At 38.1% G+C, this 14,128-nt stretch overlaps 1 protein-coding gene across 1 annotated transcript; it reads right to left on the reverse strand.

The window, feature by feature from the left end:
- Positions 1 to 12,830: 12,830 nt before the first annotated feature.
- Positions 12,831 to 13,352, reverse strand: LOC145671740 (uncharacterized). The gene has a single exon (XM_081740943.1). It carries the CDS (start codon positions 13,350 to 13,352, stop codon positions 12,831 to 12,833), a length of 522 nt encoding a protein of 173 aa, XP_081597069.1.
- Positions 13,353 to 14,128: the final 776 nt, after the last annotated feature.

The raw sequence follows: 14,128 nt of genomic DNA on the forward strand, positions 1-14,128 counted from the left end.
AAATATTGAGATTAATTAACGCAATATCCTCGTTAAAAGCCAGTGAAGTTAGTGTTAAGTCAAAATATTTCGCTTCAAAACTCTAGTATAAAATTTTGCACAGTGGTTATGCATATATCAAAGAAAGAATAAATAAAAATCACTGTAAGACCCTTAATCAGTGGTCATGACCTCCTGGGTGACATAATCAAAATAGACCCTGTATCTAGAGACATGTGTCTGTTTCAATGATCGTGTCTCCGTGATCAATCATGATATTGTGAAATTTCAATAAATCATATGAATTATCTGGCACTGACCTGCAAAAAACTTTCAGTATCTTTTTTTTGTGACACGGAGGCACGGCGGCTCAACGGTAGAGTGCTTACCTCTGGTGTGTGGGGTCCCTAATTCAATCCCCACATAAGTAAGTTTGTATTAGACAGTGTCTGTGGGTTTCTCGGGTACTTCCGTTTACCTCCACATTCTCGTTTTATCATCATTCAATAGCCAGGAAATCTTAAACTATAAATGACTTCGCACAGTGTTCTGAGACAAATGAGGAGTTCTGTCATGCATCAAAAGGCTCTCTTTTCGTGAAGCAATAGTTAAATTACTGGAAGATCTGGTAGCTATTATTGTAATCATATAAAAGCAACCAGGAAAGTTCTGTCGCTTTTTCACTCATCTTTTAATATCGATGCCACATAAGACGTACCTGGAAGATCAAAAGTAGTCCCCATGAGCATCGACGGCCTTCTGCCAACGTTCTGGAAGGCCATACATTTCATCGCGGTCAAATTTGGTGGTCCGTGAAGAGATAAAATTTCAAGTGCAATTTGCATCTCTACTGGGGATTTGAATTGGCGTTCTCTAAGGTGATTGTCCAAGTAATGAAACAGCTAATAATCGGACCGTGCAATGTCCGGGAAGTATGGTAGATGCAATAGTATTTCCCATCCAAGGCGGCGAATGATGTCCCGTGTCATCCTAACCACGTGGAGCTTAGCGTTCTCCTGTAACAGGAGGACCCCTTTGCCATTCACAAGTATTGGCTCCCAGTTTTGAGTTTTTCTTGAACACGGCTCAACTGCTGACTGTACACAGTTGCATTGATGCTCTGTTCAGCTAATAGCAGTTCACGATGTACGATGGCGCAAGCAGTCCACCAAACACACGGAAGGACCTTCTTCTGGTTCAATGCTGGTTTCGGTTGTTTTGGAACTGGTTCATGACATGCTAACCAATGATGATGGCACCGTAGAGCTTCGTATAGAACCCACTTCTCATTACATGTCAACATCATGTTCAGAAATGGCTCCTTTCTCAGACGGGACAGCAAATAAACACATGTCTGTTCACGTTGCCTTCTGGCTCGGAGTCAAATCATGTGGGACTCATCAATCCAACTTGTAGTGCTTCCCAAGTTGATGGAGGTGCTGCCGAATTGTTTCTCCACTCACATTGAATTGTAGTTCAAGTTTCTCACAGTGTCTGGTCACAATTTGCCTCAATTGCTGCCTGAAGATCTTCATTTTTACCCAGCACGTGGTGGGTCTTCGCCTATTTCGTCACCGTTCTTAAACTTGTTAAACCACCGTTGCACTGTTTGCGTAGGCAGAAAACACTCACCAAAGGCCTGTCGTATCATCCGCTCAGCAACAACGGCGTTTGACCCCAGTTTCAACTCGTACAGCATACACGCCCTTATGATGCTCTGCAGAGGTCTCATGTTCATTCTGTCCTTACGCAAGTTCACGGTATAAGCCAACTGCCACAACCAGGTAGTATGTTGGATATACCACCAACAACTGATCCTCGCCTTATCTCCATTCGCATGCAACTGATGGTGTGAAGGACAATTGAACACAGACCCCCACAAGAAGCGACAAAACTTTCTTGGTTACCTTTATAATATGAAAGTCATTTTATATCGATAATTATTTGCTAAGATTCTTATACATTTTAGTTTAATATTTATCATCATGTTTATTACTTGTAACATTACATTTTCTCAAGTAGATTACTTATTTGTAAGTATTTCAAACTAAATCGTTAGGTATTCCGTGTTATTTGTATCATGTAAGTGGACAAGTATTCAACTCTCCGGGCTCGTTTTCTATAATACTTATTGTGTCCCACGTACTCCCATACTCGTCATGTCATTTAAGTAAGTGTATTTTGTAACTCTCCCAATCAATAGTACATTCATTACTGTTTTATACAATTTAAAGTAGTCCTTTGAAAATATATCTACAGCATCGAATTCCATTTCATTTTGACGTCATATAAAATATTATATCAAGTATATAAATGTAGTTTAGTCGTAATAATAAGTGCGTAGGCCTAAGATAATGCTTAATACGAATACATCAGTACTTATATAACGGTGAATAATCAACTAAAATCTCCCATGTTCGTATGAATGCCTTTGCGATATAAATTATGAATATCAAAAATATTATTTGTGCTTGATGCAGGATTTATGTTAGTAGTCCTCTGTGAAAGACTGAGAGCAGAAGAAGCTTTGTGTTATCTTTCTCTTCTCTACACTTTGTGCAGCGTCATAATAAAATACAATGTCTGTATATTACATAGTCTTTAACTGATATATAAAGTTGAAGCACGTAACATTTACTTCTCCTATGGGTCTTCTTCATATCCGTATCACTTCACAGGTCTGTCGTTTGTTTTGAAATGTATTTTTACACAATTTAATTAAACTTTGTAATCTACATTTGTAATTCTTGTAAATATTGCTTTGTGTTCAGCTGGCCTTCATTAACTTCAGCTCTGACTAAAATAATAAGTTATACAAGTCAAGCTCTTTTGTGCAATCATAAGCTGTTCTTGTGCCCGATCAAAGTAATACAACTTGTCTTGTTAATTGAAAATCGAATATATTATTCAATTTTACGGACATTCATCTAGATGCCTTATGTAAACTGAAATATTTTCTGCTTAAACTAATGACAAATTAAACTACTTGTTTATATTATCCATTGCAACAACATATATAAAGGTAACCGAGAAAGCTCTGTCGCTTTTTGTGGAAGCCTCTGTTCAAATGTCTCTCATACCGTGAATTGAACGCAAATGGAGATAAGGCGAAGGTCAGTTGTTGGTGTGGATATATTCAACATACTCCTGGTTGTGGTAGTTCAGTTATACCGTAAACTTGCGGAACAACAGACTGAATGTAAGACCTCCACAGAGCGTCATAAGTGCGTGTATGCTCTACGAGTTGAAACTGATGTCAAACGCCGCTGCAGTGGGGGCGGAAGATATACCAGGCCTTTGGTGAGGGTGTCGTGACTACAAGGATAGTGCATGCAGTGGTTTAACAAATGTAAGTACAGTGACGAAACATTCGAAGACGCACCACATGCCGGAAGACCAACACATGTACAAAATGAAGATATTCAGGCAGCAATTGAGGCGAATAGTGGCCAGACACTGTAAATAACTGGGACTACAATTCAGTGTGAGTGAACAAACCATTCGGCAGCACCTTCATCAATTTGAGAACCACTATAACTTGGATCGATGATTTGACTCCGGGCCAGAAGGCAACGTGAACAGACACATGTGTTTATTTGCTGTCTCGTCTGAGGAAGGAGCCATTTGCTGGACTGAGTGTTGACATGTGATGAGAAGTGGGTCCTGTACGAAGTTCCATGGCGCTGTCATCATAGTTTAGCATCCTATAAACCGGTTCCAAAACAGCTGAAACAAGCATTACACTAGATGAAGGTCCTTCTGTGTGTTTGGTGGACTGCTCGCGGCATTGTGCATCGGGAACTGCTACCAGCTGGACAGAATACAACGCAACTTTGTACTGTCAGCAATTAAGTCGTGTTCAAGAAAAACTCAAAACTGTGGAGCCAATACTTTTGAATCGCTAAGGGGTCCTCCTGTTACAGGACAACGCTAAGCCCCACTGACTAGGATGACCCGGGACACCATTCTAGGCCGTGGATGGGAAACATTATTACGTCCGCCATAGTTCCAGACATTGCACCGTCCGATTATCATTTGTTCCACAATCACCTTAGAGGACACCAGTTCAAATCCCTAGTAGTGGTGCAAAATGCACTTGATACTTTCTTCACTTCACGGCCCAACAAATTCTACTGCGATGGATTGCATGGCCTTCCAAAAGGTTGGCAGAAGGTCGTCGATGCTGATGGGGACTGCTTTTGATTTTCCAGCTATATCTTATGGTCCTGTCAAATTACAGCCAAAACGGAGACATTTAAAATAAAAAGATGGTACCTTCTGGAATTTGTTCCTGATCTCTTCCTCATTAATCTCCAGAAAATCCAAAAAAATCCAGTTGCGGGTTTTCCGCCATTTTGAATAAGTAGTCTGCCATCTTGGATTTCTCAATGCACTAGTTTATGCCACATAACTTCTAAACTGATTAATGTAGAAGGATCATTCTTTCTTTATTATAATTCTAATATTATAGGCAATGTAACAAGTTATTATCAGTTTTCTCCGAGTAACCAGTTTTGCATAACTTTAGGATAAAGTGAAAAATTGTAATCTGTATTAGGGGACATATTTTTTCATTGCTTCATACAACTTAACAGAATAGAAATATGAAACAAGTGCTCGAATAAAAGTTGTTGAAACTTTCATAAATTTTACAACGATGTATATATTGTCACTATATACAATGTCAGAGATGCGCAATGAAGCTTCAAACGTCATCAGACTGCGCAATTTCTGTAAAAACATATGAATGAATCATTAATTGGAGCATTGCTAGTTACGCTCTTATCCAAATTTACCCCTCATTTAACATGAAGAAAAAATATTTAGTGATTTGGACGGTTTCTTTGCAATTTCCGGTAAGTATCAACAAGTCTGGAAGTCAGCCTAGTTTAATAAATAGTTCGTAAATAGTGGCGTTGCCAATCCATCCCATCTACTCCTCGTAATGATCGTTTTCCGATTGGTCTTCTAGTTATGACTGAAAGCGTTTATACTTTCCTCTATTCTGGCTACATGACCTACCCACCCGAGGCTCCTAGATTTGACCATCCTAACTATGCTCGATAAATGATGTAAATTATGTAGTTTCTCGTTATGAAGTTTCCGTCATTCCCTATTCCCGTTCGTCTTGGGTCTGAATATGCGTCTCAGGATCTTCTTCTCAAATACTTTCATAACAACACTGAAATCACCAGAGCCTCAATCACGACGCTAAACTGCAGGATTACCAAAAAATCCATCATTATTGTTATTATTATTATTATTATTATTATTATTATTATTAGCAGTAGTAGTAATAGTAGTACAGTAGGTGGCTTGAGGGATGGTATATAATTAATATTATGCTTGACACTAGTACAAAATCCCAGCAATTATTGGTGTGGAGAAATTTAAAAGTTTTAGTTACTTGTGCCTCTCCAAACATATATTTAATGTTATTGTTAAGTATTATGTCTGGTGGCAGATTCTGAACCTAACGAGTTTCTTTTTTAAAAAAATCAGTTTGGGCCTGGAAATATTTTTCCAGGTTTCTCGATCTTCAGCTTCCTCTTTTAACTCACAATCTTTTCTTCTATTTTTCCATCATTGATCAGGTTGTGTTCTTCTTCCAATTCCTCACTTTGCTTCCATCTTTCCTTCTATGGTAGTATGAAGAAGACAATTTCTTCGCAAGGTGTGTGCACTCGAATTGGCCTTCTTACAAAAGATACTGACTAAAAGCATTCTCTTCTCTCCTATCCGTTTTAAATATCTTGATTTGGTGTTCTCTCTGTTCATTTTGTCTTCTTCATCTTCCTTCAAAACCATGTTTCGAAGCCTTCTAAATATTTCTTCTCCAGCATTTCCAAGTCTCTGAATCACGTAATCACTTGACCAACTTCCATCTTAGTCCAATAATAAGCCTGCTAGTTAAGAGTGATCTTTTATTGTTGAATACCTCTTTGGCTATGGCTATTTTTGACCTGATCTGTTTCATACAATAAATATTTGTCGTCAAAATATAATTTTATTTATAGGTGATTTATTTAGTATTTTTGTATTGGGTCATGATGCTTTTTTTCTATTCCTACATACTTAAGTTTATCGACCTCTTCAAGTGCTCTTTGATCTATTCTAACCCGTAGGGGAGTGTTGCTACGAGATGTTATCATGACTTTCGATTTTAACTTTCAGAGTGTCAGCTATTTTGTCAATCATCCTCTGCAGTTCTTCTTCGGTTCTAGCCAAGGGCGCCGATCCGGGGGGGCCCGGTCCTTCCCAAAGCTCATGTGGGCCCTCTCATTATATTTGTAAATGTATAATATTTCGCATAATTTGAATGCAATTTGTCTTAAAAAATGCTCATATATGCTTTCTACATCTGAATGCCTTGCCCCAAATTTGCGGAGAAATCGGTGCCCTTGGTTCTAGCTATAATAAATGTAACATCTGCGTACCTTATGTTGTTAATGATCTGTCCTCCGACCTTCAAATCTCCAGTTCCGATTAATGCCTCCTTCATTAGGCATTCATTGTAAATATTGCATAATTGAGGCAACATACTACATCCTTGTCTGACTTCTCTTCCAATCCCTGCAATCGTTTGTCTTTGATTCAAGCGCAACTTCTCTCATTGTCCAATGTACACTTTGCGAATGAGTTGTCGGTATCTCCAGATGACCCCAATTTCTTTAAGTATTTTCAGAAGTTTGGTCCATTTGAGCCGGTCGAAAGCTTTTTGCCAGTCGATGAAACTCAAACAGAGCTCTTACTTTAGGTCAAGAACTCGTTCTGATATAATTATCATCAACCCAGTAGTATCTCTGGTGTCTTTTCCTTTCCGTAATCCACGTTGATCTTCCTCCAATATCTCTTGCAACTTGCTTTGCAGCCGCCTGTTCAGTATGCGCTAGAGGTCTGCACGACCGGGAATTTTTAGCCCAAGCCCGACCCGACCTGAGTCCGAAATATATTTTAGCATTTAGGTCCGAGCTCGTGTGATAATCAAATGAGCATTGAATTGTATTTTTATTTACAGCAGTCAGAGGTTTAATTTCAGTTGAGCTTTAAATGTCCTCCAGAAAGAATGTCCAAAAATATCGTTGTGTAGTATATTTACACAGTAAGGTCCGAAGAGACCCGAGAAATATGGTTCTATATTTAAAATTTACGAAGTGATATGTGTTTTGTAGGCTCGAGTCCGGCCCGCGGGCTCAGTCGGAGCCCGTGCAGACCTCTAGAATGCACCCAATAACCTTCCCAGTATGGGAAATGAAGATAATAGTTCTGTGAGCGCTGTAATAGTTGTAACATCAAGAAAATCTTTTGGCCTTTCTGCACTCTAGTAGATTTTGTTAATAGGTGAACTCAGGAATTTCATTGGATTGTCTCCTAATCCTTCGAGAAAATCTGCTGGTATGTCGTCGTCTTCCTCTTTCGCATGTTCTTGATGGCTTGTAATACTTCACTTTTCAATATACTGGGTACTTTCTCTTCCCCATCCGCATATTACACTGCTTCGATCCCAATCTTTGGGGTGGTTCTTCCCATCATAAAGATCTTTTATGTATTTTCCGAAATTCTAAGAATTTTTTGATAGCCAGTTACTACATGACTTTGCCGATCTTTGATTCCAAACGTACCGGTACGTATATTTTTGTTAGTTTTCCCTCCTAATTCTTGTGCTTTATGATCTGCTGCGCCATTAGAGTTCCATCATTTCTTTATATATCTGTTCCATGTGCTTCACTTTGACTTTGTCTATCTCTCTTCTCAATTCATTAACCAGCCTTCTGTACTCTTTAATGTCCGTGGTCTTCGCCCTTTTGCATTCCTCCATTTTTTCAAGCATCGCTTTACTTATCGATGGCTTTCCTCGATGGTCTTTCCATCCTGACAATGTTATTGTGGAGTATGTTTAGTAGAATCTGTTTAACTTTTACCCAACTATTTTCTACATTGCCTATTATATCGCCCACTGCACAGAATTTTTCAATCTCTTCTTTCAAGTCATGTCCATACATCTTAGTCGCTCTAAGTTCCATTTTCGACTTCTCCTCCCATTTTTCTTGATCGACTTTAACCAGGTTTGCACTTCCGCCACTAGGAGATTGTGATCCGAATTAATGTTACCTCACGGTAGTGTCTTCACGTCTCCTACGCTATTCCTGAAACGTTGCTTGACACGAATGCAATCTATTAAGTAGCATTTTTCATCTGGTGGATTTTTGTACAACATGAATTTTCTTTGTCTTAGACCACATGTTTGTTACCACAATATCGTGCTGCCTACAGATAAACAGTTTGGGTTTGAAGACTATATGGCCCCGAACTTTTCTGGCTGGTTACGGCCTGAGGCACATGCCTGAAATTGGCCCATTCCAATTGAGCACATTTTTAAAAAATAGTACAGAAAAGTGGTAAAACTGTGCTTCACAAAATACAAAATTTTAAAATTAGGAAGAAATTAGAAGATTAATTTGTGTGTGACTAACATCACGCTAGCCCCGCCCACTTACGGGGACTACCAAACTAGTGCCAAATAATAGTGTTAAAAATGTGCTCCCAGTAAAACATTTTTAAAATGTGCTGTATTATTTACCGTACAAATAGGGTAGCCAAGTTGGAAGCCAGCGTGGAGCTAGCCTCGCGAACAAACGGGCAGCATATTTTTAGCACTCTTATTTAGCACTAGCTTAGTGGTATCCCGTTGGGTGGGCGGGGCTAGCTCCACGCTGGCCCTCAACTTTTCAACCCTGTTTCCACGGTAAATAATACACCACAATTTTTTTATGTTTTTCTGGGAGCACATCCTGGCACTACTTCGTTGGAAGGGGCAAACTTCACGCTGGCTTCCAACTGGCAACCTTGTTTCTACGGTAAATAGTTGAGCACTTTATTATTATTATTATTTATTTATTTATTTATTTATTTATTAGTTTTGATGCTTTTCTGCAAGCATATTTTAGCATTATTATTTGGCAATAGTTTGGCGTCCCACATTGGGTGCGCGGGGCTATCGTGAAACTAGCTCCTTTCAAATTAATCTCTAATTTATCGTTAATTCGAATAGCATTTTTTTAAAAATTGAATTTTGTGAAGCACATTTTTTGGTACTACGTTTAGAAAATGTGCTTAATTGAAATAGGCCAGCTTTACGGAAGTGCCGGAGGCACATAATAAGGAAAACTTCAGACACATAAGTAATGTGGGTTCTGGTATTGGTGAGATGGACTTTTTCTTTGTAGAAAGGAATTAGGTGACAGTGTTTGTCAACATATTAACCCTATATTGCGCAATTTATTAATTGTTTCGAGAAAAAAATATTTAGATGTTTTTTCTTACTGCATTCGCGTATCTAAACCGAACTAATAATAAATTTTGACTTTCACATTTACCATATGACGTCAGGAGAATTGTGTATTTGAATTAACATTGCGCAATTATGAACCTTATTTGTTTAATTTTTCATTGATATCCAATACATAATTTTTTTAGACGTTACAGACTTTCTTTACACATAGTATTGCGCAGATTTTCATAACATGCTTTAGTAAACAGTATGTATTCTAAGGTATGCTGAAACATAGTATGTCTAATCTGAAATTACTAACATATCTTTCATGGATCACACCTATTATGTATAGAATGACAGTAAACAATTTTTCTTTGAAGTGAAACACAATGCCGTAAGACATGTTATTAGCAACTTGGCGAATTCTATAGGACGAACTCCAATACAATCTTGTCCTTGGTATGCGAAAATGGACATGAACATTACGGTTCCTAAATATTTCTAATTCTAACTTAATTAGTTCCAAAGGTTTATTGGGGTACTTCTGGTTAGAATATAAAATAATTTCACGAACGATTAAATCCAGAATATCAGCAGTAAAAACATTTGGAAATATTCAATTGGAGATCTGATTTTATTTGGAGAAGACAAACGCGATTTCTAATGTGGTGACTGAAGAAGTGGATAATTTCTTGTTATTCTTTTCCATTGGGGCTGACGACTGACAGAGTTGTAGCCTGACTGGAATTGGCATTTACTATTTCATCTGAAGAAAAAAAAAAGCAAATGATTCTTTCAATTTACTAATCTAAAAGTATCTATTTCAATGAAATCAATGTAAAATACTGGAGTACAATAGTTTTGAACACATCTTCTGATCCATTTGAAGTTTCAGATTTAGGACGCCATTCTTCATCGTCTGAATCTAGAACTCCTAACTCTATCGCTTACCTGGAGCTGCTCATCCTCACTGTTGTCAGGAGGTATGTATGGCTGAACGAGTCGTTTTTCCGAAATATATTCTTGCTCATCTGTTAAAGTATTATAAGATTTTACAGTCTTCAAGAATCTTTATCGGGCAATAAATCGGTAAATAATACTAAAGAGTAACAGAAAGGAAAGAGAGAGAAAGAGTAACTGAGGTTTTCAAAGTAACACAAAATCGAAAAAATAATAGAGAAAGATGTCTGAAATGACGTTGTTACGTTTAGTATTTTTTTTTTTTTTCGTGTTCAACTTCATATTATTTTTTTTTCATAAGTTGGTAACACTGAAAGCATACACTACACGCAACAATGCTTTCCATGAGCCAATAAAAATTCCAACAAAAGTCAAAGAAAAGAATGCAAGAAACCAACCTTTAAAAATTTTCATTAGGCCTATCGAAGAAATGTTTGATTCTTAGTAAAAGAGGTTCGTAGTTGCGCAATGTTAATCGGAATATACAAACATATTTCGGAGGATCAAATACAAAACGAAATTAGTGTGATAAGTTACAAGCACTTAAAATAAACAACAGACACATACCTTCTAGAAAAATATTTTTTCAAATAAAAATTTCCCTGTTTTCGACTCCTCTTGCTTCAAAAATAAACAAAGCAATGCATTTCACCCACGCTGTATCCGCCCTCGCAACAGACACTGCTGGAAAACCTCTCCTTCCGAAAGAGATGCAATTATGAGTGTTCATAACAGATGGCAAGCCATAAAGGAAACCATCTGAAACAGAAGTGGCACTATCTACGGTATGACTTTCAAAGTATCACACTCAATATGGTTTGTTAATTTGGATTAACATTGCGCAATATAGGGTTAAAGTAACAAACGCGCGATTTCCGTTGACTTGAGCCGGCAGGGAAGTTACGTGAATTGACACATGGAACATTAAGTAGAAATAACAGACTGTTATGAATGAGGGAAGTTAAAATACAAAGTGTGTGAAAAACAATGTGAAAAAGAAAATTGTTTCCGCACTAAGTGCAATGAATCACAATAGAGTTTACAACATGCTCAAAAGAAGTTTTAGACCACATTTAGATTAATTTATTGAAAAGAAGGGGGAAAAAGATGATTCGTTTTAATGTTGGAAACGATTAAAACTCAAGATTCATGGTCACGGTAGTCGAACTCAGGTTGGCAGCGCGAACCATATTACAATAAATTTATAGTTTTGGAATGGCTTTAAAGCGTATATGTTATTTTAACAAATATTTGCTTCGATCGTAAGGAGCTAGCATTAATATGAAACTCTGCATATGCATTATGATTGTCAGTATTTAAGGAAAAAAAAACTATTTTGAGTTGATGATAAATTTAATAGTTAAGGTGTACAATAGATGGCGAAGAAAGTTTGGATCAAAGAACTTCCTATTTATTTAATGCCAAGATGCCCGAGAAAGAAAAAACATACACCGAATGTCCGATGAAGTCATTTTGACTTCCTCGACAACACATTGATTTCAGTTGGAATTTTGTCTTTGATTATTTCTAATAAACGCATGCAAATTCTTACAACCATGTTTGAAATCATTTTAGAATATAAATATATGCATATATTTCTAATTATGATTTTGATTTGGTTCTTCTTGCAGTAATAGTTCGCTGAAAGCAATCGTTATTGTGTTATAAATATCTAATCACATTTGAAGACAAAAGGAACTCAGAGTTTTGTTATTAACTGTAGTAATCCATTTGGGTTAGAAAAAGTGAAATTAAGTACTTTGGAAAGTATTTCACATCGAATGATAGACATTTATTATTATTATTATTATTATTATTATTATTATTATTATTATTATTATTATTATTATTATTATTATAGCTATAAAAATATACGCATATTTTTTTAACCCTAGCCAACCGTTTTAAGTTGGTCACAAGGAAGCAGGTGACGTTAGATTTACGTCGAAGTTGCATCACCCGAGTGTGAAGTATTACCTAGTCTAGCCATAAATTCTGTCACATACTTTTTTGTGAATATATGAAATACGATGATGAGATTTTTCAATCTGCTTTTAATATGTTATAACCACATATATTCTTTACAATTGTCACCTATCAAACTTCAAAATGTCCACCATTGGCACGCACACAGGCTTTGAGTCTCTTGGGCCAGTCATCTATTGCAGTACGGAGAGTATCAATCGGAAAATCCGCCACAGCTGCCACCAAGGAACGCTTCAAACTTTTAACTGAAGGGTCTTTTCTTGTAGACCATGTCTTCTAACACTGCCCACAGTTTGTAGTCCAGAGGGTTTAAATCGGGGCTACCAGAAGGCCACTCAGCACTGGAGATGAAATCTGATACATTGGCCTCCAACCACTGTTGTGTCATCCTTGCCTTATGAGCTAGCGCAGAATCCTGCTGGAAGGTCCAGTGATCATTGTTAAAAATGGTGTCACTCAAGTCATTCACAATAGGCTCCAGAACAGTTTCCAAATATACCCTGGCACTTGTTTTTACACCTTGCTCACAAATGTGAAATCTGGTGTGGCCTTCATAGCTCACCCGCCACCAAACCATGACTGAGGAGGGGTGATGACCTCTCTGAACCTTAGGAACTTTCTCACGAGCTTCTCAAGAGCCTGCTGCATATATCATACCATTTTGGCGGTTAAAGCTCTCTTCAATGGAAAAGATTTTCTCGTCGGCAAAGAGGATTTGCCGATGTCCATTGTTGGCGTACCGCTGTAGGAGTTGTCTTACTTTCAGTTTCCTCTGCTGCTTCAGTTGTGGTGTCAAGAAATGCTCCGTGCTCTGCCGATAAGCTCTGACCTTCAGGTCTTCAGAAAGTAACCTGGACAGTGATCTTGGGGCCATGTTGAGCTCCCGTGCCATGATCTTCTGCTTCCGGAGTGGATTTCGCCGCACATGAGCAGCCACTGCTTTAACAGCTGCCACTGTTCTCACACTGCGAGGACGACCATCCCTTTGCCGGCCACGTACACTGCCGGTCTCAGTAAAACGCTGGATTGTGTGGTAAACAAATCTTTTGCTGATTTTCAGAAGTTTCAGCAGTTTGAAAATCTCACTTGGTGAATTTCCACCCGTATGCAAGGCAAACACTTCAATTCTATTTTTGTACTTACTCCATTCCATGCTTAAGCGAAGCAGATCCATCCGTTCTCTTTCCCTGTTCGACACACACTGGCCAGGGCTGACCTTGAGCTAAATTGTACCTTGCCACCTGCACAACAGGTTCTACAGTCAAAGCCAAAATTTTGTGACAATATTTATGGCTAGACTAGGTATCATGGTGGTCAAGGTGGAACAGAACGAGCAATGCGGGGCTTTTAACCCGCTTCGCTCGCTGACGCTCGCTCAGCTATGTTACGTACCGTAAGTAAGTCATTTATTTTTATCAATTAAGCTGTGCGTGCAAAGGAAACGTATGCCTACCTTTCCCCTTTCTTGTGCCTCATGCATCTCCCCTTCTCTAACTCCCCATTACCCCGTACAACCCCTCGATTCGCGACGGCTTCACTTCTTATTCTCCTGTTGGTTTATGACGTCATTGTTTATAAGGGCTATCAAAAATCTATAAGTAAATGGTGGAAAAAGCACAATTTATGCATTATATTACGTACAAGGGTAAATGAATATGATTTTCATCTTGTTTTAATGGTTCAAGTGTCATGATTTTTTTTTTTAAATTAAAAGATGTATTCTTTGGGGAAGGTTTGAACCCACGCCAAAAGCAATTTACATTACTAGTTCTCTTACTAGCATGCTCGGCTATGAGGACCGACAGCATCTGGAGTTTGATTCCTTCTACATGTATGCTACGTGGAGAGAAACGGATAACTCCAACCAATCAGAACAGTGTATTTAGTTCCTATGGCTAGGGTCGAGTCTGATTAAGATTTATGCGTCCC

The sequence above is a fragment of the Thermobia domestica genome, chromosome 15 (genome assembly GCF_964235325.1).
Source record: "Thermobia domestica chromosome 15, izTheDome1.hap1.1, whole genome shotgun sequence".
NCBI lineage: Eukaryota > Metazoa > Arthropoda > Insecta > Zygentoma > Lepismatidae > Thermobia > Thermobia domestica.

Bases quoted from the DNA above. Each gene is read 5' to 3' on its own strand.
- LOC145671740 (XM_081740943.1), bottom strand. From the start codon at position 13,352: ATGGAATGGAGTAAGTACAAAAATAGAATTGAAGTGTTTGCCTTGCAT.